At 42.5% G+C, this 27,555-nt stretch overlaps 3 protein-coding genes across 4 annotated transcripts in view; 1 reads left to right on the plus strand and 2 right to left on the minus strand.

Moving 5' to 3' along the window:
• Nucleotides 1–7,705, plus strand: part of MCUB (mitochondrial calcium uniporter dominant negative subunit beta) — a 55,352-nt gene extending 47,647 nt beyond the window's left edge. Inside the window, exons 4-8 of the mRNA XM_068402903.1 lie at nt 3,032–3,136; nt 3,346–3,506; nt 4,346–4,549; nt 6,415–6,531; nt 7,507–7,705. Of these exons, the coding sequence (XP_068259004.1) occupies nt 3,032–3,136; nt 3,346–3,506; nt 4,346–4,549; nt 6,415–6,531; nt 7,507–7,584 (665 nt within the window). The 3' untranslated portion in view covers nt 7,585–7,705. The remainder of the gene's footprint in view (nt 1–3,031; nt 3,137–3,345; nt 3,507–4,345; nt 4,550–6,414; nt 6,532–7,506) is intronic.
• Nucleotides 7,706–8,109: 404 nt separating this feature from the next.
• CASP6 (caspase 6) lies at nt 8,110–18,517 on the minus strand. Its single transcript, XM_068402905.1, has 8 exons — nt 18,434–18,517; nt 16,484–16,528; nt 15,676–15,718; nt 13,489–13,635; nt 12,975–13,051; nt 12,346–12,521; nt 10,206–10,362; nt 8,110–9,584 (listed from the first exon to the last, which is right to left on the minus strand). Exons 1-8 carry the CDS (start codon nt 18,462–18,464, stop codon nt 9,376–9,378), a joined length of 885 nt encoding a protein of 294 aa, XP_068259006.1. The 5' UTR covers nt 18,465–18,517; the 3' UTR covers nt 8,110–9,375.
• Nucleotides 18,518–20,179: 1,662 nt separating this feature from the next.
• On the minus strand, nt 20,180–27,049 carry PLA2G12A (phospholipase A2 group XIIA). 2 transcript variants are annotated; one of them, XM_068403254.1, is made up of 5 exons: nt 26,823–27,049; nt 25,587–25,663; nt 24,267–24,432; nt 23,126–23,250; nt 20,180–20,343 (listed from the first exon to the last, which is right to left on the minus strand). In XM_068403254.1, the coding sequence occupies exons 1-4, from the start codon at nt 27,025–27,027 to the stop codon at nt 23,132–23,134; spliced, it is 567 nt and encodes a 188-aa protein (XP_068259355.1). In that variant the 5' UTR covers nt 27,028–27,049; the 3' UTR covers nt 20,180–20,343; nt 23,126–23,131. The 2 variants fall into 2 exon arrangements, with proteins under 2 accessions (XP_068259355.1, XP_068259354.1); XM_068403253.1 differs by lacking the exon at nt 20,180–20,343 and having other exon boundaries at nt 21,168–23,250.
• Nucleotides 27,050–27,555: the final 506 nt, after the last annotated feature.

The raw sequence follows: 27,555 nt of genomic DNA on the forward strand, positions 1-27,555 counted from the left end.
CTTTTTCTTTCCTCATCTTCCACCATAATTCTTAAAGACAACCAGTCAGGCTCTTGAATGGGATGTCTGCCAGTTGTTCAGTGTTACCTGGAGCTGGAAGAATCCATTTGCCTTACTACAAACATGAACTCATATGGAAAACTTACTAAGAGCTAAGCAACCAGATAATGTGTGCAATGATAAAGGGCAGCTTTTTGAGACTTTGGGGACATTTAATTCATCAGCTGGAGTGCAGTACGTTGGGGCCCTTGGGTTGAAAGGAAGAAGCTATACTGATATGTTAGCACTGATGTGGTCTTTCGTCCTTGTAGCATACTGTTTTCCCCATTGTCCCAAGTCTTCAGGTAGTTTTCTCAAGCTCTGCTAACTGTTTTCATGTGTTTTGCCTCTTTGGTCTGCCTGTTGATAAAAGCTAACATCCAGTTAGTTAAACTGTTTTTCCATTTTATTTCCAAGACAGCTTGGTTTGTATTTTGGCAACACTTTGTAGTTTTTCCACAGCAATTCTGAAAAGTCTTGCAACCCCTGTCCTGGTCCTAGAGAAGGACTCAATCTCAAAAGTTGAACGGAGGTGTAGCTTTCTTGTCTGAATCTGGTAGAACTTGAATTCAGCTAACTAAAAGCATCTTATTTCTTCCCTTCCCCTCTCACCCCACTAAAAAGAAAGAAAGGAAGAAAAGAAAAAAAAAAAAGGATATAGCTATATCCCTATAGAAAGAATTATTTTCTATCAGGTAGCACATAAACAGAAGAAAGGATGGGGTCAAGGAAAGTTGGTCCAAAGTTTCATAGTTGGGTGCATTCACAACATTCCTTTTCTTCCTGGTTGATGTTGCAGAGGGCTGCAGGGACTTCTAAAGGAACTGAAAATAGATTGATGCTCCTAGAAGATCAGGAAGCCACAGATCTGGGAGAAGCTGCTTTAGTTGCCTTTGAGAGCACATTCGGTAAAACAGGAAAATACCCCATAGAGCAATATATTTATATCCTCTAGAGCAATGGAGATGTGGTCTGTGTGGATCCCAGTGTGTGCATGAGCTTCCTGTACACAGGAACTTTGGCCTTTTTTTTTTTTTTTGATGCTGTGTCTGCTAGGCAGCAAAGGTAGAAAATTCTCTTGAAAAAGATAATTTCGTAAGAGACTCTTGTATCTTCAGAAGCCACTGTAACAAATAGTCATGGTTAGCAGCTGGCCTTCCCCTTAGCATGGAAGTTTTCACTAAAAAGGATTTCTTACTGGGGTGAGGCAAGGCTAGCCAAGAACATGTGCCAGCAAAGAGTTAACCTCTGAGTACTGCTATTGGGCAGAGACATCCATGACAGAAGTATTTGTGATTCACTGCTGAATCGAATTCCTCTGTGGCATGTCAGCAAAAGCTAACTACTCATTCTGCTTCAGTGCAAACATCAGTCACTTGTGAAACATAAGATAATTTCTGTAAGAAACCTACAAGTCTCGCATTTTTGGCATGGACAGACAGCACGTTCCAAAGTGGAAAGGAATTTGGGCTATTTTCACCTGGTATCATTTAAACCCACCCCCTCCACCCCGGTTTTGGAATAAAAACATTGTCCGCTTTGATTAAAACAATGACTGTTAAACAGTTCCCTGCTCTGTATTTTTCAAGTGCTGGGCTATTGTAATGTTAGAGAACAGCTTAGATGTTTAATTTATTAGGAAACTGATACTGTAAAGAGAAACTATTGGTCAAGTACCGAGAGTTGAATTTAAACATTTATTATTAAAGAAAAATTATGAAGCCTTGATTTAGTGCAGACACTTCTTCTGTGTCATTTAGCCATTAAATGAAACCCAATCTTAATTGAAAGCATTAGTGCTGTGTATGATGACTCACTTTCATTTTCTGTGGATTCGATCTTGGCCCTGCAAAACTTCTGAAGACAAAAAAATGGCCCTTGGTCCACATCTGAACACTTGTGCTTAGGTATAGGAAGGAAAGTAGCCTTTTGCTGAAAGCCTGTGGGGAACTTTCTAAAATAAAACACCTCTCTTCCTCCCAAACTTTTCTGCCTTTAAAGGTTGGACAAGTTAATAAATCGGTGTTGTATCACATCCAGAACAAAGAGCCTGTCTGGCACTTCTTTTGAAAAGCATTTTTTGCTTAAATGTCACTTTTTAAATGTCACCTTAATAATTTACATGCAAATGAGCTTTGATGTTCTATTACACTGTAAAAAAAAAAAAAAAGAGTGTATGGGCACATTAAAATTTCAGATTTTGGACTGAAAGTGATAGCCTTCCTTCCAGGTTTGCTTTGCCACCCACACAGAGTGGGTCGGGGAGCCAGCTGGTGCGTTAGCTCGCGGAGTTCAGTAGTCTCAGCCTCAGCAGATGGGGCCCAAGGACAGAGTTCCAGTGATAAATAATGGGAGGTGTGGGGTTGTCCACGGTGCCTTTCTGTAGTGGGCACATGGGGACAGATGGAGGAGCTGGAGCAGTAGCACTGTGACAAATATTTACGTACCAAGATCTTCATATTTTGTAGCCCGATCATTATTCATCTCGGGCGTATAGCTGCTGTTTTCTGCCACTGCCCACCCCTTGGCAACGGCAGGGGAAGATGCCCTTTTTTTGTATAGGAAATGAAAACCAGGTCATACAGGTACCGTGGAGCAGCCGCTCTGTGGCTTTTGAACCCCCCATGCCACAGCAGTGTGTCCAGCAGCAATGGTGTGTGGCTCCAGGGGTTCTTGAGCCATCTGAACCCCCTGTGGGGGCTGGTTTTACTGGGTGGCTCTGGGATCTGCTGGGCTTGGGCCAGTGAGAGCTCTGGGGATCCAGTGTTGCATGTTGCTGCTAATGACTCTGAGAGCTCCTTTTTTGGTGTCTTCAGCTCCCTGCGGGATGTGATGTGTTCATTTGCCTTGTAGCTGCGGTGAGGTGCAGTGGATGGTGAAATCGAGATATGAAAACCAGCAGGCAGGAAGAGTAGTAATATATTAAAGAAAAGAGGTCATTTACAAACCTCCTTATGATAAATGATTTAGAACTTAAATCTTTCTTCTGCAGATGGTAGCAAGGTCTCTGATGCAACCTTGATGGAGGTCTTATTGATGAATAACTTTAAACTTGTTATCAACAACACAGCATACAGTGTGTCACCTCCTGTAAAAGGTAAGAGTGATGCTTAATAACTCTGATTATCTCACTTCATCTAGTGAAAGGTATGGGAAGTCTAGAAAAGTGGAATCTGTCTGGAGAAAGGAATTTCTCTTGTTTTTTTTTTTACCATTGGATGGCCCTGCTTTTTGGGGTTGGAGGTGGGGGGGAGCATGAAGGGTAGGTTCTTGAAATGTTTTATATGACAAACATTTTCTTTACAGATAAGCTGAGTAGTGAGCATGCTACTGACATGGAAGATATCAAATCCTTGGTTCACAGACTGTTTGTGGCTCTACATTTAGAAGATCACCAGAACAGGAAAGAGAGAGAATTGCTACAGAAACTGGATCTCTTGAAAGAAGAGCTGCTGCCTCTTGAACAGGTTGGAAAGTGGGGTTGCTTTTTTTTTTTAAAAAAAAAAAACCTCAAAAGCATTTCCTTTCATCAAGAGTAAGTCCTGTGATAGAAGAAAATCAGCATGAACAGCTAGGGTGTGTCTGTTTTGTTTGTTAAGCAAACGAGAGTCAATTCAAATATAATTCAAATTAATTTCAATTCAGTTCTTTTCCCTCCTGCTAAGTGTATGCCCTGGGTAGAAACCACAACACCTGGAGAAAGCTGTCATGAACAAGCCTCAGCATGGCTAGTATTGGGATTGAAAGTCCACTTAGTCACCTGTTGCTGTATGAGTTCTGAATACCCATTACAGAAAAAACAATAGTGAGGTAGAAATCATCTGTGGCTTAGGCTAGGGTTTTCTGTATCGCCAAGGCAGCAAGGCAAATTGTTTGGATTAATGGTTGCCATAATCCAAGAAGGGAAGGTATGAATGTTGATCTAGGGCAGGCTAAGCTAACGCAGCATGAGGGAGGAAGCCAGAAAGAGCCTGACAAAATGGACAATCTTTTCCTTGGCTTCAGACGTGCTTTGTGAGGACCAGCCTCGGTGTTAACCAGAGCTGCCTTGAATGGTAGATGGAAATCCAGTAGACATAAATCCCTAGTAGTGGGAAGGGGAGATGAAAAGCAGCATTTGTTGGTGCACAACAGCCAGGAGATCTGATTGCCCTTGGATTTTGGTCTTTTTCTTTCTTGGCAGGGTAAGTTGGTAAGAGGAGTCATTAAAAGATCCTGAAAATGGATCTAGCCCAGCAGGAGAAAACATAGCTGAGGAGCTGCTCATCAGTTGTGTTGAACACATTTTTCTATATCTTTTCCTTAGATGAAAGCCAGAATCACAGACGGTGCAGATGCAAAGACCTCCAGGCTTCTGTGGGTTGGCTTAGCTCTGATGTCAACCCAAGGGGGAGCATTGGCGTGGCTCACGTGGTGGGTCTATTCGTGGGACATCATGGAGCCAGTGACATACTTCATCACTTATGGGAGTGCCATGGCTTTCTATGCCTACTTTGTTCTTACTAAACAGGTAAGTCCTCGCTTTGTAAATGCATGGAGTATTGTAAAGGAGGAAAACTGACTCTGAAAATCACAATGTTTGGGCTCTGATGAAAATCTAATTCAATAAGTAGCCTTGCCATCAGATAGGGACTTGCTTGATCTCTAATGGGGCTGGGTGCAAACGTGACATTATGCAAAGTCAAGACAGGTACTGTTACACATGAACTGCAGACCAGCTGCTGAGCAGAACTATCATCTGTAAGATTTCATAACCTAGGGAATGAAAAGTGATGAAAGAAGTCTCTCCTTTTATTTTAAATTTTTGTAGATCACTTTGAACAGTAAACCTTGCTCATTGCTGTAAAGGGAGAACAACTAGTAGTGCTGTGCCAGTTTGTGAACGCTGCCTTATAGCAGGCCAGGAAGCAAATCACTGAACAGTAGCTGTTATTTGCTGGAGTTTACATGTAAATGGTGCAGAGTGCCAAACGGCTTGGAAATCTGACAGTTGCATTATTGAAATATACCTAATTTACACAGAATCACAGAATGTTAGGGATTGGAAGGGACCTCGAAAGATCATCTAGTCCAATCCCCCTGCCGGAGCAGGATTACCTAGACCATATCACACAGGAACGCGTCCAGGCGGGTTTTGAATGTCTCCAGAGACGGAGACTCCACAACCTCTCTGGGCAGCCTGTTCCAGTGTTCGGTCACCCTCACCGTAAAGAAGTTTTTCCTCATATTTATGCGGAACCTCCTGTGTTCCAGCTTGCACCCATTGCCCCTTGTCCTGTCAAGGGATGTCACTGAGAAGAGCCTGGCTCCATCCTCATGACACTTGCCCTTTACATATTTATAAACATTAATGAGGTCATCCCTCAGTCTCCTCTTCTCTAAGCTAAAGAGACCCAGCTCCCTCAGCCTCTCCTCATAAGGGAGATGTTCCACCCCCTTAATGTAGTGCCTGAAAAAATGTTATTGCTTTGTTCTTCATAATCTCGCTGCTTTTCCTTGACTTTGAATGAATGGAGGTAAACCTAGGACAGCTGAAGTGGGGCAGGAAACAGGCTTTGTTTAGAAGAAAAAATTTTGCGGAGTAACAAAAAAACCCCAGATCTTAACTGAGCTGCGCAATACAGATGTCTCCTGAAGTCCCGTAAGACTTCAAGGAATGTTTCTTTTTCCTGTTTTAGCTCTGTACTTTACTCCCAAAGTGGACATCTTGATGTCGAACTTTCTGTGATGCAAACCTCTTTTTGTTATGGAGGTATGTGGAAGAGTAGCCAACACTTCCTTCCATAATACCAATGGATCTATAGACTTTGTGAGACATCGGGTTCCTTTAGTGAAAAGAGGAGGTGTGTCTGTTTTTATGAACAGCTGGCTCTGAATGTTAGTTTTACTCCTCACTGATTTTTGAGAAGGGCTAAGGCTTTCTTACTTTTTGTATGTGAGTAGATAGAGAGATTACTACTTGGCTTTTTTGAACAGCTGCTGGTGCCGTTGCTTGAGACTTTCAAGTAAGTCTTTGAGAAACAGTAGTTGAACTTTCTCCTTGGAAGTAGCGTCCGTTGACTCAGGCAGCTCCAGTCATGAAGATCACGCTATGTCTTTATTATGATTGAAAATGCCTTTAAACACGATAGAAATGATTCCTACCTTGTGTCTAAAAGGCCCTTATGACCTGTAAGGGCATAACTTCATATGTAGCCTCTTAACAGAACATGCATATGTTGAACTAGATAAATCTTTCTGAATCAGGCTGAATTTCTCTTGAAAACTCATTTCTCTTGAAAACTCATTGTGAATTTCTCTTGAAAACTCATAATCTTCTGACCTCTACCCAGTTTTCTTGCTAACCCCAAATATGTGTACTGCTTTCTTCACCAGGACTACATTTACCCTGACGCTAAAGACAGGCAGTTCCTCCACTACTTCTATCGGAAATCCAAAAAACAGCATTTTAATGTGGAACGATATAACAAGCTCAAAGAAGACATAGCAGAGGTATCAGTCCTTAAATAATGAGGTAGCCTCTGGGTTAAGACTTTTTCAGTAAACTCTCAGCTAACAGAAAATTGACCTCAAGGTTTGTTACTTACATTCAAAACAGTGTATTGCTTATCAGCCAGTTTGAGCTGTTTAAATAACTGTATGGTGTTTGCCATTGATGTATAAACTATTTCAGTAAGTCATCAGAAAGGGAGACCTTCATGAGTTTAATTTAAAACAAATAAGTCAGCTTATCAGCCCTACACATCCATTTTTTGCATACTCGAATATGTTGCATTTTCGGCCATTTTAATAGAATAGCTGTATTGCTTTTGGAGACAGTGTGTTTGCTGCACAGCTGTGATAACATAATCTTCTCCCTTCCTTGGAAGGAGACTGTCTTGCAGAGTTCAGCATTTGACAACTTAGTCCTATTTCTCAGGTAAAAGGCTTAGATTTCCATCCAGTCACCCATATTCTGTAAAAGGTGGTGGTGGTGTGTGTGCCTGGGAGAAACTTTGTGATGTTCATGAAAAAATGTAGCAGCTCCCACTTCTCAATTCTTACTCCCCCATTCCATGTCCCCACCTCTGTGTTCAATGTCTCGTAAAAGAAAATTGAAAGTACCCCTAATTTTTGTTCAAGATCTGTGGTTCACAGTATCGTGTCATGAGCCACATTTGGCATAAGGCTAGAGTTTGATGCTTTTCCAGTAGCCTTTGAGTATGAATTTTGTAATTTTCATTTCAGGAAAATAATACTTTGGGGTGTGGGTGAGTGGGTGGACGGGCAAGGCACATGCTTCTCTCTGGAGACTGGCTGAATGACCTGAGCAGGTCTGTAAATGTTCAGCGTTCGCCACTTGATTAGTTTGGTTTCTTGCGTAAGACCAATGCCTTCTGAGAAAGGAAAGACACTGGATGTGTGAAAGAGAAGGAGAAAACAGAGGGCTGCAGAAGGATGAACTCTCACTCTTTCTTGCACTGGCAGGCAGAAGAATCCCTGAGGCGTCTGCGCCAACCTCTGCACCTGAGGCTTCCAATCCAGGAAATCAATGACAAGGACTGACTGTTGGTTTTGTACATATTTGAATTGCCCTTTCAAAGCTGATACAAACATTTAGTTACTCTATAGAAACTGGGTATTTTTGACCACTTTTGAAAGTTGCAATAAATATCTATAAAAATGATTTTGTTGCTTGACGATTTGTTTTTTGGGGATTTTTTTTGGTGTTTTTTTTGTTTTGTTTTTTATACTATAAAGCTGGTGAAGCCAAGTTCTTCAAGATATTTGTCAATTCTCATTAGTAAAATGGAGGCATTCTGCCTGCTGGTAAAGTGACAGGGGTGTTTTATAGAACAAGGGCTGTCTTTTTAGGACTATTTACTATATCACAGCAGTAGCTCATAGAATAATTAACTTCTGCATTGAGTATTAAGGATTTTTTTTACTGAAATTGCTGTTTTCCTTTCCCTGGCTCTGTGCTTTGATATAAGATCACTGGTGGAGGTCAGACTTGCATTACAAGTAAGCTTTTTTAGTAAATACTGCTGGGAAAGTAAGATATATCAAACTCATTTACTATAAAAAGTCTCTGTTTCACTGTTGCATTTTATTGAAAGAATTTATCAAAACATTCAAACATACATTCATGATTTATACAAAGCTTAAAAGTAGCCATAGTAAGATTTAACATCTGTGACTCAGTTAAATCTTTCTATATACTATGTTCTAAAGCAGAGCCAGTAAATCAATTCTTTTATACCCAGGAAAGTGGATTAAGACTTTTCTCAGCTTGAGTTCTCCATTGTCTCCCAGAGTTAAGTGTATGTACCAACAATGTCAAAAATAATAAAAGAAATATTTGCTTCTAGTATCACTGAAATTACTAATTACTGATGCTGCAGTAGTAACAATCCTATAGTGAAACATCCTATGGTGACAAACACACTATCACTTTTATAGACACCATGACAATGTATGGCTGATCTCCTCTGGGGCCAAGGGGAGAAAGAGGCTGATCTAACACCAAGGCCTGAAATACGAAGGTTTGCATATGTTGTATTTTGCAGAGCTGCCTAGAGATGTCCAGCGGTTTTAAGTAAGCCTGGAACCTTGAAATGACTTGCTTTAGCTTTAGAGATGCGTACAAGGCGCACTTACTCAAAGCAACGCTAAGCAAGCTGTACATGGTCTCATTTCACTACTGCTTGCTCTTCCCCTGAGGATGCAAAGCACCAGGGCCCAAACGTAAATGATGTGCAAGCAAAAAGCAGCCCTTTATCTATATTAATGCTACAATTGTACTCAAGGAATTAAGTTCCTTTTTAGTGTTGGGAGAAAATAAAAATGTCTAAAAAGCTATAAATCCACAAAAATTGGAAGGTGGATACTGTTGTCCACAGATTTAAAAAGATGCCCTACAAACACATTCCCTGTAAACTGTGCACTTTGAGCAAGAAAAGCTAATCTAATGCAACATTTGAAATGTTTTGTAAATAGTAAAATATGCCATAGGTAAGACGGCAAGCAAGCAAAAATCTTTTAAGAAAAAAAGTAATCTAGAGTACCAATTTCAATAAAGTCTGAGCACCTCTTAATAGTTTTGCACCAGTCAACTTTTCCCAAATTCCCTGAGACAGAGAGAGCTGTAATACTCGCTTTAAAATTGCTTTAACATTTTAGAAACTATTATATTTACAAACTATAATGTTTGATCTCAGTGGTTTTGCGAAGTGTGTTGTAGAATATTAGTCTCCTGAACTAAGATGGTGTGTTTTTAACCTGCAGTGAGTATTAGCTAATGGTTGTCATTGTTAAATAACAATCTACTTAGATTTTGGGTGAAAATACAATTTTTTAGTTAACATTGAGGCAAAACAGGGAATCTGTTTTTTTTCCTATAGCATTAATGTCTCTGCACATATCCACTTTACGATGAGATACTTTCCTGTTAACGACGGTAAGAAGTTCTGTGAACTCCAAGGAAGAGCCATGCTTCTTAAGCACCTCACACAAATCTTGAATGTACCAGGAGCCATTTACAGTTTCACGATGAGAAAAGTAACCTATTGTAGAACAGGAACATAAAATTATATCTAAATGTAAGTAGCGATGCCACTTGAAAAATATTCATGAGAGTTACTGCTCGGTAGCTGCATCCGTATGGGATTATTAATGAGTGTAATTCTTATGTCGCCAATTATGTAATTTCACTGGAAACTGTAGATGGGAAATGGCTTTGAGATGATTTATAGTGCTCAGCCAAGAGAAGCTTGGTTCAGGGACTGGTAGCTTACAGGATTGTATCCACACATTACTAGAGAGCAGATGGGACTGAGAATAAGATACATGGAGCACTGGAGAGGACAGCAACATATTGCAAGGAAATTTATAAGCCACCAGAATCCTACAATCCTGGAAAAGAGGGGAATGCTTGCTGTCAGCAGGCAGCGCGGCAGCATGATTAGGATGAGAATGTTCCTGCTTGGCAAATTAACTGCAACCTTGATCGTTTATTTTCATTTTTTCCTTAACATGTGAGGCTCTTTCTGAGACGAGATGTCATTTATCACACATGCAAAACAGATGACCTGGAACTGTACTCATATTTTGACTGAAAAATGAAGAAGTGTTCAAGCTTGTTACAGTGAAGTATCAGATATCAGATGTAAAATATTAGTACTTACCTTGCGCCACAGAGTAGCACATGATAAAGTCTGCACCAGCAGGCAGGGTATAGACACCAGCTGCATCCACTTCAGTCTCATTGACAACAGATTCATTGTTACCATCTGTTGAATCCTGAGCAATAACTGGATTGTCATGTTTATCACCTCGACATGCCTGTTGGTGAGAAGTATTGTTATGCTTTCACCTCTGTCAAGCTCACCTATGTTAATATGATACTTCTGACACTAACCAGTCCAGTCAGCTTTCAAGTATCTTCATAGATGGAGACTCCAGAACTTTTCTGGGTGACCTCTTCTAGTGTTTGATCACCCTCACAGTAAAAAAGTGTTTTCCTGTGTTGAGATGGAATTTCATGTGTTTTAATTTGAGCCAGTTGCCTCAAGTCCTATCACTGGGCACCACTGAAAAGGAGCCTGGCTCCTTCTTTATTCCCTTCCACCAGGTGCTTATAACATTGACAAGATTCCCCTGAGCCCTCTCCTCCAAGCTGAACAGTCCCAGCTCTCTCTGCCTCTCCTCATATAAGAGACGCTCCAGTCCCTTAATCATTATTACGACCCTTTGCAGGACTCACTCCAATAAGTCTGTATCTTTCTTGTACTGGGGAACCCAGACAGGACATGATACTTCAGATGCAGCCTCACCAGTGCTGAGTAGAGAGGAAGAATCGTCTCCCTTGGACCTGTTGGCAAGGCAGTGTTGAATAAATGCTCTGAAGCACAGCCATCTTTCTATGCTGTTACGTTTCCGCTCTTATTTCAGTCTCAAATGTGCTAGTTGAGGGAGGGTTTTTTTTGTGAGAAGCCAGTAAGTGAGCCCAGTATTGTCAGCGTTGCAGAAAGACTACACATGGAGGACAAGAAGGTAAGAACACACTCAAAAGATACAAAGTAGGTAAGGAGCATTACTTAAGAGCTATCACTAAAGAAACATGAGGATCACATTTACAGTGATGAAGTTCCATCCTTGCTGTTTCCTCTGATTTCCAAAGGTAAATGCTATGCTGATTGTCCTGTAAAGAACTCAGCTGATGAACCGAACTAAGTTAATTTGCTTTTTGATGAGTATGTATTATAAATGCTTCCAACTATTACTTATAACATAAAATTGAAATATGTAAATATTTTTCTATCTTTGGCACATGGTTAAAAAAAATCAAAGCTGAATGAGTCCTAATGAAAAATGAATTAACAATGTGCTGATTCTTGCAGCGGCCTTGTGCCTAAGGAAGCTTTCATTTGAAAAAAAAAAAAGGTAATTCTTAGAATTACTCTATAAACTGCTACAATTACAATCTGCTGAAGGTCAGGTTCTCATTTGAGTTTGCTAATTGTAATCTGGATGAAGATGGGATAAAGCCCTGTGTAACCTGGTTTGACCCTATAACTGACTCTGCTTTGAACAGGAGGCTGGACCAGAGACCTCCTGAGGTCCCTTCCAACTTGCATTATCCTGTGAACCAAGGAGTGAAACCGGAGGTTACCTATGGGGCTCTGTTTGACCACTTAGCACAAGCATTATTTCTGAGACAATAAAACCTTAAATTGATTCTTCAAATTCTACAGAGATGCCAAGTATTGGTCATGGACAGAAAAGAAACAAAACAAAAAAATAGAAACAAAAAACCCATCACCACCACCAAAACGAACGAAACAAAAAAACCCCACAAAAAAACAACTTCTGTGAGGATTAAGTAAAGGGACTTGCCTGGAAGGAAACAGTGAAGGTAAGGAGGTTTGATAGCCTTCTACAGCCTAGCCTAGGGCTGTGAGGTGTGAACAGCAGGAACTGAGCTGAGGCCGTACACAACTTTGTCAAAAAAAATGATACTGTCTTCTCTGCCATTAAATACACACTGACAGTCAGTCTGACATGGGCTTAATTTGGCTTGCTCTTCATAAAATTACTTATTAAATACAGCTAGAATCATAACATTAACACTTGTGTACATAAAGGTTTTTTAAAAAAGAGAAGAATCCTTGTCTTAAATGCCTTTAAGGAACAGTTTTCCATACCTTCTTTCCTAAAGATGCAAAAACTTTCCCTTGTGGAAAGACTGTATCAGGAAAACTGACTTCTGTATTACAAGACATGGGTCAGTGTTAACTCCATAGAATTCAGAAGCAGACATCTTACCTGAATGATAAATATCTTCGGTTTTCCTACCAGACTCTGGCACTTGTCTCCTCTGAACATGTCTGTGATTGTCTCAATTTTGATTTGGGCATCATATGCATAAACATGATCATTCTCACCATGGCTCAGGAACACACAAACAAAGCAGTCAGCATTACTGTGGTCATCCTTAGAGGCTGAAATAGTCAAGTGGTTTTTAGATGACTAAACAGTGATCTTCAGGTTTAAAAAAGATTATACATCTGTATCATATCATTTAATCTCCGATCAGTCCTTTTTCAAGTGACCCCTATTTTCAGATAGTGCAACACTGCAGAGATTTGAAGGTGCAATGATTCAACATGGCTGAAGATAACGGCCACTACAAGTAAAAAGAAGAAGGTTACTAACTTCTCCCAGCTGTAGGTACTTTCTGTCAGCTCTTGGCAACTTCATTAGTTCTCTCCACAGAAGCTTCACTTACCTTGCAATAAAATAATCTGAAGTCTAATCCTTAAGTCCTTCTAATGTTAAACAACTCCCTTGTGCACAAAAATTATTTTAAGTTAGATGCACCGAGAGAACGGAAGAAAAGATATCTGGGAATTCTGCTACAAATAGTTAGACATAACCAATATATAGTCTCCTACCTTCATAAATTTTCTGCAGCACATCTTCTGCTTTCAGATCATCAAAATGTCTGACTTCAAATCCAAGGTCTGTCAAACTATTATTAAAACACATCAGTATTAGTAAAAATCTTGCTCAAATTATGTCAGTTGCTACCAACTCTGTTGCTTTCCCTGTGAAAGAATGAATATTCATGTTTGTGCATTATTTATGAAAAAACCTACTAAACTCGATTTTGAACTCAAACTGGTGTCAAGTGCAGGTGTAACACTTAAAGTTACGTCAACGAGTTTGTCCTGAGAGAGGTCTGGACACACTGAAATCATAGGATTTGTGCCAGCACTTTCTGTGACTCAAAGGACTTGCGCCTTGAAGCTTTTTTATTATGCCTTTCTTTGCCAAGGTTGCACAGGTATTGATGTCTGCAAAATCTTTTGTTCTACACTTAAACATAAGATTTAGGTAACTGCTTAATTGACCTTAATGTCTGAAGTTTAGCTTATTAAGCCTGAATAGAGAAACCAAGTTTCTTACCTGCATTTCAGATTGTTTCTGTCCGCAAGAGTCCCACGTCTGTCTGGCAGCCTTAAATGCCAAAAAAAGTGCTCATGATTGAAGATTAACGCAATTCCTCTTCTTTGATGGTTCATTTTGTATTGCACTGCAGGGTCAAGTGTTTGTCTGTTGCCAGAGATGGAAAACGTTCTTGATAAATGAGTCAATGGCTAATTGAATTCCCTTCCTGTATTCCAGCTAGCTGAGGTTTTTTAATTGACTATAGAGACTTGGAGGATCCAATTTCAGAAGACAAGACCTCAAAATGTGCAATATTTTAGGAAGAGCCTAAATAGCTAGGTCTTTTTGAAAAGCTTGGGCATGTTAAGCAATTCAATAAAAACAAGTGTTGGGTGTGCACTAGGCTCTGTCAGGTAGGTTGAACATTTTCTCTGCAATGTATCTGTATTTTCTCCTTAGGAGGCTGTCTCATTAGTAATGCAGTAAGGCATATAACAGTGCACTTCAGAGTTGGCTCCAATTCTCCACGTCATGTGTTTAGCTAAATACGATTTTAACATAACTGGATAGTGCATATGTACTTATTTAGAATTGTAGCTGGCTGAGGTTTGCTTCAAGTTCTAACTAAACCGAGTGCTACATTGTAAGCAAAAGACTATAAACTGGTGATGAGGTGGTATGCACAGTGTATCTTGGAAAAGGAGAACAAATTTGTATTATTTACCCTAACGAAGTGAAAGCTATGACAATACAACTGTTCACCTGAGATTTTAGCAACTAGCCAACAAAATCTTAAAGCTTAAGGACAGTGTTGTTCTGAAGGACAGAACAAATGACCAACCCAGCTTCTAAGTAGAGGACTTTTCAACTGTCATGGCAACAAACATATGGAGCATCTGGGTATTTGGAGTAGCATTCAGCAATTTTATTGTTTTATGAGCAAAACACAACATAGAAGTCTGTGATAGCACACTATAGACTGTGCACTTGGACCCAAAAGGTCATTTCCAAGTGTTGGCATGGCTGTATTTCGAGAGACAAAGCTGACAATCTTACCGCTTTTGTAGACAGAGGTATCAGTGCAGAAAATAGAAACCAAAACACTTCTGTCAATAGCCCTGTCAACAGACAAGGCCAGTGTCATAGGTGCACAAAATGACAGTCCAGGTCATGCTGCCCTAGAACGGGCTCTAGTCAGAGCTATCATTTTTGGCATGTTACTGTTTTTTTCCTGCTACAGAATGTTCAGTTTTGGTACAATTGGTGGAAGAAGTTGCTTAGAATATTTGCCTGTAGATGTTACTTAGAGATCGCAGTTTCATCAGCTTTTGTTTCACTACAAAATGACCAAAGTTATACATAAACTATTTCTGCTTCTCCACTTTATTATGAGCAGCCCCTTAATAAAACATCTTTTTGTAACGTCTGCATAAGAATTTAAACAGGGAACAGGCATTCTGTGTCACTCTTCAAGTCTGGAGGTTTCTACAATGTTGGCTGGATAACCAGTAAGAAAAGTTAAGTGGGGTGCTTTATCATACTCTCCCCAGTTTGAGTACTTAACATGATAAAAGGCAAAGATGATAAACTTGAGCCCTGTAATTATGAATGACATTTCACCTGTACCAGTACCAGAGTTTATTCGGATTTTGGCCATTTATCTTCCTTAGGATTTGGCTAGACATAGGGCTAACAGGGATCCTGGACAGTTTGGTCCCTGGATCCTGTGAATGACCATTAAAGGATGGTTCCCTCAATAGTTCTTTGTCTGCTCAGCTGTATTCACTGAGTGGGTGAGGCAAAGGAAGTCATCAGGCAGGTAGTTTACCTTTTCGAGGGCTAGATAATGTTGTATAGTAGAGTAGAAAAAATCCATGGAATCACTATCCCATGGTCCCTTTACCCTCCTTCTAGAAGAATATATTCCTGTGCAGCACTCTGTCACTGCCCAGTTGTTCCTTAGATTGTGATGGTATTTTTGCCACAGTCTCTGCGCATTGCCTAACACTCCTAAGAGTCCCTTCTGCATGCCTTCATGATAAGAAGAGTGCTTCTACATCTGGTGTAGCTAAAACTAGAGATGTGTTCTGCAAGTGTGTGGAGTTCAGTTGAATAATCTAGTCACATTCTTAACAAAAATCAGAAAACCCTGCACTGACCTCAATGCCATGGGCCATCTCTCTGTCATTGCCATTAGAACTTTACCTTATATCAAGTGCATCTACTTCTGTGATGTTCTGATTTCCATCTGTTAGGGAGATCAAAAAGTGATTTAGCCACTAAATCATTCATTAAAAAGAAACAATTTGAACTTGTGCATCCAGCCTTAAAGTTTAGCCGTTAATGTCAACCAAAATCTCATTCACGCAGGTAAGTAAGTAGTCATACAGTTAAACAGCTTCATTAGCGTTTGTGTCTGCACCCACAGCTTTTGGAGGCTGTTCTTAAAGTTCTGACCCCAACAGTCTGAATTTTAGGTGGTCAAGACATGCAGATTTTATATCTGTCTGTGTATCTGTATCTATATAGATGTATTCAGAGATCATGAGTTTATATAACTAACTAGCTGGCTGTATTTATTTAAACAGAGTCTCTAACTCAATAGTTACGGTTTTACATAATCTAAAAATACACTGGTGTTTCTTTGATTTCAGTAATGCTGCTTATGCAAAGCTGAGTATTTTCTTTGAGGCTGGATGCAGTCATAGTAGGTAGTGCAACAGTATGTATAGCTAATGACAACTGAGAAGATGCAAGATTTATACCTTTTCTTCTGCTAAACTATATAGACGTTAAGTATCTCCAGTAACAGAATGCACATAACGGTAACATTGGGGGAACAACAGGGAACATGCACATCTTGGGAGCATGCAGAACTAGAGACTTGCAGATGGTTAGGCCAAAATATTTATTCCTTTTGCTTAAACACCTCAGTGGGCTATAAAATCACAGCTCCTACTACTACCGGTGGAGACTGACTACCACACTATGAAAACCATACACTATACTGTACCTGTGGTGGTTAATGTAGGTCTGCTATCCGGCTGGATGCGGCCTGCTATTAGAAGAGAAAACGGGTCACGTAGACATATATTCTACAAACTATTCTGTAGATATGATACTGCCTTTTCACATCTGTTTTTCACATCTGATTAAAGCCTTTTGCAAAACAAACTAACATAGCTATGTATTGATAGAGGAGAAAACTTCATGAAGACATTAGAATAAACTTGCAGAAATCTAGACTTGGCTTTAGAAGCTTTTAAGTTGAACACCACAGCACAGGAGAGTAGGGGGTGGCTCAAAGGAAGTCGTACGCTGCTAAGTGTTACTATTTACATGTAAACTTCCCAGTGGCAAATATGGATCGTGCTTTCAGGTGTTGAGTCTTACAATTATCACTAGTAACCTGAACGCACAAAAAAAGCTATTTTGGTTTCCTTAAAACATAATGTGTAGGTCGGACTAATGACAGAAGTGCTGAAAAATGAGCGTAGATAGAACATGCAACACCACCTGTGCCCGTGACTCTGTTGGTAACAGAAAGCCAGACATCTTTTAAGAGTGCATCTGTATGTTCAAATTTACATTGTATTTTTGCTTGTGTGCCTGAGATCTGGCTGATGCTTTTGCCTCAACCTAAGGGGGGAGGGGGGCAATCCACCCCCCAAAGAAACAAACAGACCATAAAAATGTTATAGTTATCGAACTTCTAGACAGAAAATGCTGTCACGTAGACACAGGAGAACAGAATTCCTGGGCCAAAGGAAACAAGGGAAATATGGTTTTCCTGTACTTTTAATCCTGTTTAGTCACTTCCCAGTCTTTAACTTTTCTTTGCTACTGCCATATTGCAGCTTCATTCAAGTAAACACTATTTAAATCATAATAATCTATGAAAAGCTTTCTGCTTGTCTTACACAGGCTTGTTCTAAAAAACGATTTCTCTCAATGGGACTACTTACTTGTCTTAAATCTCGTGAAGGTAGATTGTTTCAAAGGAATCAAAAATCAGGTATGCACCGGATTACACTGGGATCTGATAGCATCTTTTCCTGGATACATTTTAATCTCAACAGGTCTACCATTTGGGCCAAAGGACATGGCATTTAGAAAATACTAGTAACCAAATGGCACAAAAAAAAAAAGGTGTATGTAAGCCTAACAGCCCCTTCGAGAACCAAAGCCACCCAGTTTAGCTGCTCCTCTCTTCTCTTGTCCTGCTACACCTCACCGTTGTTCCCGGGCACCTGAACGCCGGCCATCCCCGGTGTCTCCCCCCTTTCTATGCCGCTAGCTGTGTTTCTGCCGTGTTGACCACAGCCGGCCCGTTTCCCCGCTCTGAGCCCTCCCCAGCCGCCGCCCTGCCGGGCTGTCCCGGGGCGGCGGGGCCGGGCGGTCGCGCTCCCCGTCGCTCACCCCCCTTCCATTTCCCGCAGCTGTGGCGGGGGGACTTTCCCCGCGGTGGGTGCGCTGAATTTTAGGCGCAAATCTACTTCCGCGTTGGCCGCCTCCGCCGCGCCGCCCTCCTCCCCGCCGGCCGCCTTTTCCCGCTCCCCCTCCTTCTCCGAAGGCAGCCGAGCGCCGCGCTCCGCAAGAACGTGGGCAGCGCCCTCCGGGCAGCGCTCCCCCAGGCACGGCCCCCGCTCTGTCGCTGCGGGGCGGCTCAGCCGAGGGGGAGGCCCCCCTCCCCACGACCCCTCGCAAAGACAGCCCCCTCCCGCTTGCCCTCTGCCGGGGGCGATCGGCGCCGGGTCTGCCCCGAGCACCACAAGCCGCGTCGAAACCCCTGTCGCCAGGGCCCGGGGGCGGCCCGAGGACCGCCGAGACGGCGAACGGCCCCGCGCCTTAGCGGGGGCACGCGAGGCGGGGACCGCGCCGCTGGCTCCCATTACCGCCATTACCCACCGCCATTACCCACCGCCCAGCTCGGTTTCCCCCCGCCGCCCACCCATCTACCTACCTGCCGGCCGCCGCCGCCCCGAGCCCGACATGACCCCGGACAGAAGCACCCCGGCTCCGCGCCGTGCCGTGCGTGCGCGCCTCGCCTTCCCGGGGCCGGCCCGCCTCCTCGGCCCGGCCCCGGCACCCCCTCGGGGGCAGGGCGTTCATCGCCCTTTCTTCTGTGAGAAACGGGGCGGGAGGTGGGGGAAAGCGCTGCGGGGCCGTGAGGGCCGCGGGGGCCCGGCGGGCCCAGCGGGGAAGGGGACGGCCCCGCTGCGGGGGCTTCAGGCCTTCCCGGGGTTGCGGGGAGACCCCCGCACCCTGGAGGTCAATCCGTCATGCCAGTGGCTCGGTGTGGCAGCTCCCTGCTGGGAGGTGGCCAGGGCCGCCTGCCGTAGGGGGGAACTCAGCCGGGAAAACTGGAGGGTGATGTGTTAAAGCGTCTCCTGTTACTTTTCAGGTTTGTCGTGCAGTCTGTATTCCTGTGGTGTGTACTTTCAGCGAGCACGTTTCGTTAACTGCACTGTCACATCCAAAGGCATCATCCTGAAACATGGCGAGAAGCTACTATGTTTGCTAAATGGAGATTCTTTCAAACCTGAACTAGAAGTCTCCTTAAAGGCTCACACTGTTTCCATTGCTGTAAGACTACTGTTACTGAAAATGCATTTTAATTCAGGCACCCACATATAAACCCTTGAGAGGATGTAGATAATTTTGCACTTCGCTCTATTCTTGCATCAGTTCTCTTTGATAATCTTAGAACTGTGAGAAGAGCACCAAGGAATTGAAGAGGGCCAAGGTTAACAAACGCTGATATTCCCAACCTTTTCATTATATGGCGCTTACTGTTCACTGCTTGATGGCGTAAGAAACAACAGTTTCTAAACCAAAGCCAATGGCAAAAAACATGCTTCTGTAGAAGAGCTTCAGAGACTTGTACCGTGGATCGATCTGAATTTCCTATCTATCTGGCCTATTTCTAGGTAGGCTCTAGGATAAACTCAAGTGTGAATATGCTCTTACAGATTGCTGCTACAAGCACAAAAGGAGGCGGATGTAGAGTGGGATTTTAGGTATTTTTACCCAGTCTTTTATACAGGCTTCTTACACAACTCAGTCTTTTAGACAAGATGTCTCTCCTTTGGTTAAAGGAGCTATGGGTATTTCTAACTACCTTTGCTTGGTTTGGACTTGTTTGGACTTGTTATCCTCAGACTGACACTAGGCAACTAGATCAAGATAAAACTGTTGTTTAAATTGTCTTTTTGTGTACTCTAGTTAAAACATGATACTATTACGAGAGTTGGGTGTCTTTCACTGTGAAACATTTAGACTCTGATCAAGCAGATAGATAGATTGATTTTTTTCTAAACTGCAAATCCCAGATCTCTCAGCTTACGCTAGAGCTGCCCCTAAATCCACTGACAGCAAGAATCCTGTGGGAAGTAGCAGCTGTAGAACCTAAATCTAGGACTCCGTAACAGCTTTCTGTTCAGCAGTTTGAACTCCTGTCATCAGCCACGTTCCTCAGTCCAACAGTTCGTTTAGATCCTAAGACGACAATCAAACATCTCCACTTTGTTTTGCTGGAGGCTAAGAGCATACTCAGTCAGCCACTGAGTTCAGATGAGTCAACAGTAACTTGATCACAACATATGAAGCCTAAGGTAGCATCTGACTGGTGTGCATTTCCAGCTGATTTTAATATATTAAAGTTTTTGTTATACATGCATGTACATGTTTTGAAAACATTTTCAGAGTGTTGCAGTAGCTCCACCATAAGTGGGTGTTTTTAGAAAAAGCATTATGGATGTGTTGGAACTGCAGTTCGAAGAAGGAAGTTTGATTGTAGACAGACTGCTGTTATTCAGATCATCCAGAAAAGCAACTGTTGCCTGAGGAAGGCAACTGTATTAAGACTTTAACCTATAAAAAAAAAAATTTCACTGCAGTATTTAAAGAGTGTTACTGACTACATAAAAGCATGCAGTAGTGAGTCAAATGCCAAGAGCTACTATATGTAGTATTCTATTTTTTATATCTATATATATAAAAATATGTCCGTTGTTAAATGGTATGACTAATCCCAGGAGTGATAGCTAGCCTTCATTTTGGGGCTGTGGCCTGTAAAATGCATTTTGTATAGTTTGCAAGTAACTATAATCAAGGATTTCTGCTCCAGGAAAAGCTTATGCAAAGTGAAGACTCCCTGGAAGAAGTCAAATGCTTCCTCTGTTTTGCAAGCAGAACTATCGAAGTGTCATTCGTTGTGCTATCCAGCAGTGTTAAAGCTCTTTTTAGTGTTATAAATGGTTTGAAGGTGACTCTGGAAGGCTTTCATGGTATAATTACAGGTCAATACAGAAGGGAACAAAACCCAGCTCCTTCCCACAGTGCAAGTTTTCTGTGTTCATTTGAGCATCTAGTTTAAGCTCGTTTCTACCCAACTCAACCGCCATCTAGTTGAATTATAGTGTTTCAGACTCAATACAGTACTTTTTTCTTATTTTAAACAAGCAATGCCATTACCATTCCCTGCTTTGGTGCTAAGAGACTTTTAGGCTTCCAACCATGGAATTCCAGGGTTAATTCAGAGTCATTTCAGTTCTATGGCAGAAAATAAATTTCAACAAATTTAGAGGAACTACAAGTTCTTCAAGCATGGTTTTGTAAAACTCTATAGTAATACTTCTCTTGCAGTGCTACTTCATATCCACAAATATTAAAAGAAACCACGAAGCATGGCCAAAGAACTTTAGCAACAACTTTATTCTATGAGGCACTTATATTCACTGTCATGTACAGTAGTGTCTAGTGAAAAACAGAAGTACCACAAAAAACTGGTAAAGAAAAAACATATAAAAGTACTTCCAGAGGAAAAATTACATTATAGTCCGTGTGTCTGGTAAATTTTAGGCTTTTAGCATGTGCTGTGGTTTAACCTGGCAGGCAGCTAAAACAACCACACAGCCATTTGCTCACTTCCCCCCTCCAGTGGCGATGTGGGGAGAGAATCAAAACAAAAATGGTAAAACTCATGGGGTTAAGATAAAGACAGTTTAATAGGACAGAAAAGAAAGAATAATAATAATTAAAAAAGAATATACAGAACAAGTGATGCACAGCACAACTGCTCACCACCTGCTGACCAATGCCCAGCTAGTTCCTGAGCCACAGTGCCCTCCGGCCAACTCCCCCCAGTTTGTATACCGAGTGTGGTGTCCTATGGTATAGAATATCCCTCTGGCCAGTTTGAGTCAGCTGCCCTGGCTGTGCCCCCTCCCAGCTTCTCACTGGCAGGGCATGAGAAGCTGAAAAGTCCTTAACTAGTGTAAACACAACTTAGCAACAACTAAAACATCAGTGTGTTACCAACATTGTTCTCACACTAAATCCAAAGTAGCTGGATTAGCAGCTACTAGGAAGCAAATTAACTCTACTGCAGTAGAGTTTCCACTCACTGTTCACAGATGCAATGTTTTCATTTTCAGTCCTCTTCTATGGCAGAATCACACAGGAGAGCAAATCAGAACCTTTATGACAGAGGACCTAATGCAAAAGTTAGCTAAGGACTGACAACTGGAGATAAGCAATGGAAGATGAGTGCAGAGAACAAATCCCAAATAATTCAGACATGAGGTGACTTCAGCTACAGAAGTCAGAGAGGGAACAGATGACAGAAGTACAGGCTCAGAAGTTTCTCAGCCTCACAGAGGTTGTGGGAACAAGATAACAGAAATACAGGCTCAAATATCTGTCAGCCTCACAGAGGGCATTTTAAGTAAAAAGGTTTATGGGGCATACTGACCCAAACTGTGGAACTTTCTTCTAGTTTTCATCAGAATGGACTAAATGAAAGCAAAGATGAATACAGTAACCCAAGTTGTGCCACAAGACAAATATCAATCAACTTCTTTGAACAATATATCCTTTCTATGCATATAATACACAACACAAAATGTTTTATTTGAAAAATAAACATTTGATTAATTTTTAAAATAACATAACAACTACATTCCACCTTTTTGACAAATCAAAAGTATATCCTTAGGTTGCAAACTGTTCATTTTAGTGGTCAAGCCTTAAAAGGATCAACATATTTGATCTGAAAAGTGCTGCAGAAGTAAGGTTGATAGAGAATCAGGTAGAATATGTAGTACAGATATATACCCTTGCTAAGGGCTTGGGCTTTTTTGTTTGGTTTTGATTTTTTAAAAACAAACCGACAGGACAGCATATATCAGAGAACTGAAGGCATGAGCATGAAAGTACAGGCTTTTAAAGATGCCATATTAACGCACAAAAAATGCTCTTTCCTGTGGATCTATCAAATGCATCGACTGCTAGTAAACCTAAAACTTGACCTATATTAAAAATCATCTGAGAATTCAATACAACTCTTCTGTGCCTCCGATTTCCCCATTATGGAGTTTTCTTAAAAACTTCAAAATGGCACTAGTGTTTCACAAGAGCATACCCTGAGAGGACATACACAAAAGGAAACTAATTTCAGTTTCCAAGCTTCTGGCATAAAGGGGAAGAGAAGGAACACCTGTTTCTTTTTTACATTAGGAAGAATATCATAATGGCTTTCAAACCAGTATATTCATGTCAGTGTTTAATATATTACTGTCTGAAAAGCATAAAGCTTTATAACCAAAACACCTGCTTCATTCCAGCTGAGTCTTCAACCATAAGATGTCAGTACCTTCTTTCAGAGATCTGTCTTATCCTCATAACGACACATACATGCAGCTCTCTGGCTATCCAGGTATGGTTTACATCCTAGAAGTATAACTGCATCAAACAACAGCTGAACAGTTGATTCACAAGCTGCAAGCAAAGAGAAGTTCAGTTAAAAGTACTCTTTGAATGGAATATGAAACTAACAAATACTCTGGCAAACTGAGAATGATTCTAAGAGAGAAGCAATCTTCTCTGGGCACAGCAAATAGATTGTCAAATGAAATACTGAACCAACACATAATCATTTAAGTTGTGAGTAAAGATTTTTTCATATGCCAAACAAAACGAACAAGAAAATTCATTGCATATGGAATGTCATCAGTGTTAGAAACATCACGTAGTCTTGGAAAGATCAAACAGCTGTTTTACCCCCTCACTTTTTGCATCCCAATGTATGCAAAGGTTGCTATCTTTAACAGCAGCTCAACAGAACTGAACAAATATTTATCAGTTCTGACACTAAACACTAACCTGATTACTTATTTGCAGTTAAATGAATTTGAGAAGTTCAAACACAGGCTTGTTCTAAAAACATTGTTTTCAGTGGGACTACTTACTTGTCCAAGTTAAAAAGCGTGGTTATGTCATGTATTCATTGGATGCAGGCCAACAAGCAGAAGGAGTATCATATGGCCTGTTACTAAAAAACCTAAAATGTATTCACTAAGGGACAGCATTAACTACTTCCGCTATGACAATATCTTATTTCATAAAAGAAAACACTTCTGTATTTTCCTACAGTTTACTATCAATCACACATAGTAGACATTTAGAAATCACCCAGCAGAACAGTGAATATTCAGCTATGCTACAGGAAATGCAAGAATTATACATGCACTTTGATCAAAGTTGCATTCCCATATTCACGCTCCTCAATGGGAAGCATTATTTTTTCGCCTCAACGTTAGTTTTAACCCTGATCATTTTCCTATGCTGTGTCACTGCTCTGCTGTACAGGTGTCTGGGCTACATGACAGAGGGACAGAACAAGGCATCTTTCAGCAATAGCTTATGAAAATGTGGTGTTACTGTGCAGCACGAAGATTCTTTGCCAAATAAGCTCAGTTAAACTTGAAAAAAAAGAAGGGCTTTTTTATACTTACCCTGGACACTCTCTGAAATTCCAAGCGTTTTCTGCACATCTCTGCAAATTTTGGAGAGGCAGGACTGAAACTGCTCATCACAATCATTTTTTTTATTGCCGCAAGTATCGTAGCATCTGTCGTGGTGATTGCAGCACTTTGTCATCAAAGGGATACCAATGTCAAACTGTGAAGAAAATCCCCCCACACACTCCATTGGTGTCCCAGTTACGAAAGATAGAGCCTATGAAGAGGCTGTAACAGCTGGAAATGAAAAACTAATGCAATCAATCCAGCTGTCATTCACTTATCTCTGTTTCGCTGTTCACCTCTAGTAAGCTGTTGTGGTTTGGCCCTGGCCAGCAGCGAAGCACCCCCAGACCTGCTTGCTCACCCTCTGCCCCCCTCCATGGAATGAAGTAGAGAATAGCAACAGCAAAAGCAAGAAAACTTGTGGGTTGAGATAAAGACAGTTTAATAGATGAATGAAAGAGGAAGAAAATGCTCCAGAATAAGCAGCGCAAAAGCAATCATTCACCACGTCCCACAAGCAGATGGATGCCCAGCCAGTCTCTGAGCAACAGCCACCTTGGAAGCCAAACAGACACACTACCACCACCCCCCGCTCCCTTCTTCCACTACTCCAGTTTTTACTGCTGCGCATGACTCTGCGTAGTACGGAATATCCCTCTGGCCAACTCAGGTCAGCTGTCCCAGCTGTGTCCCCTCCCAACCTCTTGCCCAGCCCCAGCCTATGCTCTAGGGTGGTGGATGGGCAGAGTGGGGGAAAAGAAGAAGTCCCAAAGCTGTGCAATCACTGTTCGGCAATAGCCAAAACCCTCCACACTGTTTTGGCACAAAATCCCAAACGCAGCACCATGCAGCCTGCTACGAAGAAAGTTAACTCCATCCCAGCCAGACCCAGTACATAAGCTAACCCATAGTTTCTTTCTAGCATTAAGGAAAATGGATTAGCATTGGTAAAGGACAGCAAGAGTCAGAGCCAAACCCTCCACTCTCACAGGGCTACAGCTAGGGTTATTCAATGCTTTAAAGATAGTGAGAAAAAAACACTAAACCAAACATTAAAAAATAAGAAATTAATCATCAACATTACATTTCATCTCTACAATATTTTATGTCAATGATGAAAATGTTTATGCTATGCTCATTTATAATACTAACATTTTCCACATGTTGTTACCAAAGCATGTGTTGGAGCTCATAAAAGCACGAACATTGTACATGGATGCTGTCTCAGCCTTCGAATGGGGGAGGGAAAAAACCACCCACATCGAGGAAAGCTGATGTATGAAGAAGCCCCCAAATGGAAACACTTACCTGAACTCCAAATAGAGGGGATCCACAACCATTTGGTGGTGATGGTTTATATCCATAGCGAGGAAAGGGCTTTGATCCTGAAAAAAGGTAATTTATCATGTCTCAAATAGATTATTTACACAGAATTTTAGTCCTATTAAAACTCACCACAGGCATTTGTCGGGCTTAAGACAGTATCAGTTATATTTTTAACTTGAACATATATTCGGGCACCTGAATATCAACAATTCTTACCAAATTACAAGCATTTTTTTTAAAAAGGGGGACAAGACACCTGAGCAAGTGTTAATGTTAGCTTCCCAAGTCAAAAAAAAAAGTTACTAAAATTGATGTGTCAGTTAAGTGTGCCATATATAGGATTACATTAAAGAACAGTGTACTTAGAGTACGTTCATTAATATTTCTATGCTTTATAGACAATCAACACTAGTGCTCTGTTTTTTTTAGCTTAGCCTTTAAAATTAACCGGAATGAAACATCTTTTTTATTTCTACAACATTAATAAAATTAAAATTAGTAGAGACTGCTAAAGCCGCGTCTCCCTGAACACTTACTAGTGCAGCAAGACAGGGAATGCTGCATCCCAAGTTAAGGAAGATCAGAGTTAATTTGAAAAATTACCCTCCATCTTGTTTTGGTATTGGAAACAAACCGAGGACACAATTAAAAGTAATGGAGAAGAAAAAATATATTTGAAAAACGCACATTCTAGTACGGAGAGGAAATGTCACGGTGTCCTGGCCACTCTTGAGAAGCCAGTCAGGGTGCCACCACCAAAACTCCCTTCCTAGCTTAACAAATAATCCACCCCAGTAGCTGGGGGTAAGGCGATTCAGCCGAGAGAGACCAAGAGGGTCTACGTGACCCTCCCGTTTTGGGGCGCTGCTGAAGGTGAAAAGCCTGTCAAGAAACCCCCTGGCCGGAGCACCTCCCGCCTGGCACCCTTCTGCGGCAGTCAGGGACGGGGAGGACAGGGGGGCCGCCTCCAGGCAGGTTAAACATCTATACACATACTTATACACACGTGTAAGAACTTGCTGCTGAGGTTTTCTCTGCGGCTGCGCTCCGTCTCCCTGGGAGCGGCGGCAGCGCTGTCGCCAGCCGCCCGCCCTGGCAGCCCCGGCCGGTCTGACCGGGCCGGGCCGCCTGAAGCGAGCCAGCCGGCAGCAGGGAGGGCAAGGGTCGCCGCGGGCCGGCGGGGTCTCGGCCGCGCCGCCAGCCCCCCGCCCGCCTCACCGTCGCTGCACTTGTACTGGCAGAGGCCGTCCTCGCCGCCCAGGAGGTCGAGGGCCGCGTTGAGGTACACGTCGATCTTGTGCACCCCGTTGCGGATGGTCTTCAGCGTCATCCGCCAGTCGGGGGTCTGCGGCGCCTCCTGGCACCGCGCCGGCCTCGGGCCAAGCCAGGCGCAGGCCAGCAGCAGCAGCAGGGCGCGGGCCATGCCGAGCGGCGCCCCGCCGGGCGCCCGCTAAGCCCCCGCCGCCTGCCCGCTCCCGCGGCGCCCCGCCAGCCCGGCTCTGCCCGCCGCCGCCATCATCGTCCCCGCGGGCACCGCCCCTGCCCGCCCGGCGGGGAGGGGCCTTCCGCCGCCGCGCCTGAGGGAGCGCGGGACCGCGTCTCCCGTGCCCCCCCGCCTCTCAGGAGAGGCGGGGGGCTCCTGCCCGCCTGCTGGGGCCTCCGTCGGCGGGGAGGGACAGACCGGTGCGGGATTGCGGCTGGATGGGGGCTGCGCGTCACTGAGTCACGGCCGAGACGCCTCCTCCTGGGCTACTGCCGAGAGTGCCTGACAGAGAGAAGGGTCGGGGTGCGTTAGAGAGGGAGAAATTAGTCATGGCTCTGAGGGGGGAACGGGGGAAAGCCGGGCAGAGCCTGTCACCCCCAGCTACAGACGGCAAGAGGAGGCATTGCAAAACGCGGCCTAGTTTAAACAGGGGAACCGCCGCCATCTCCAGCAGGTCACGGTGCCCCG

Source organism: Nyctibius grandis, chromosome 6 (assembly GCF_013368605.1).
Source record: "Nyctibius grandis isolate bNycGra1 chromosome 6, bNycGra1.pri, whole genome shotgun sequence".
In the NCBI taxonomy this organism is placed as follows: Eukaryota; Metazoa; Chordata; class Aves; order Nyctibiiformes; family Nyctibiidae; genus Nyctibius; species Nyctibius grandis.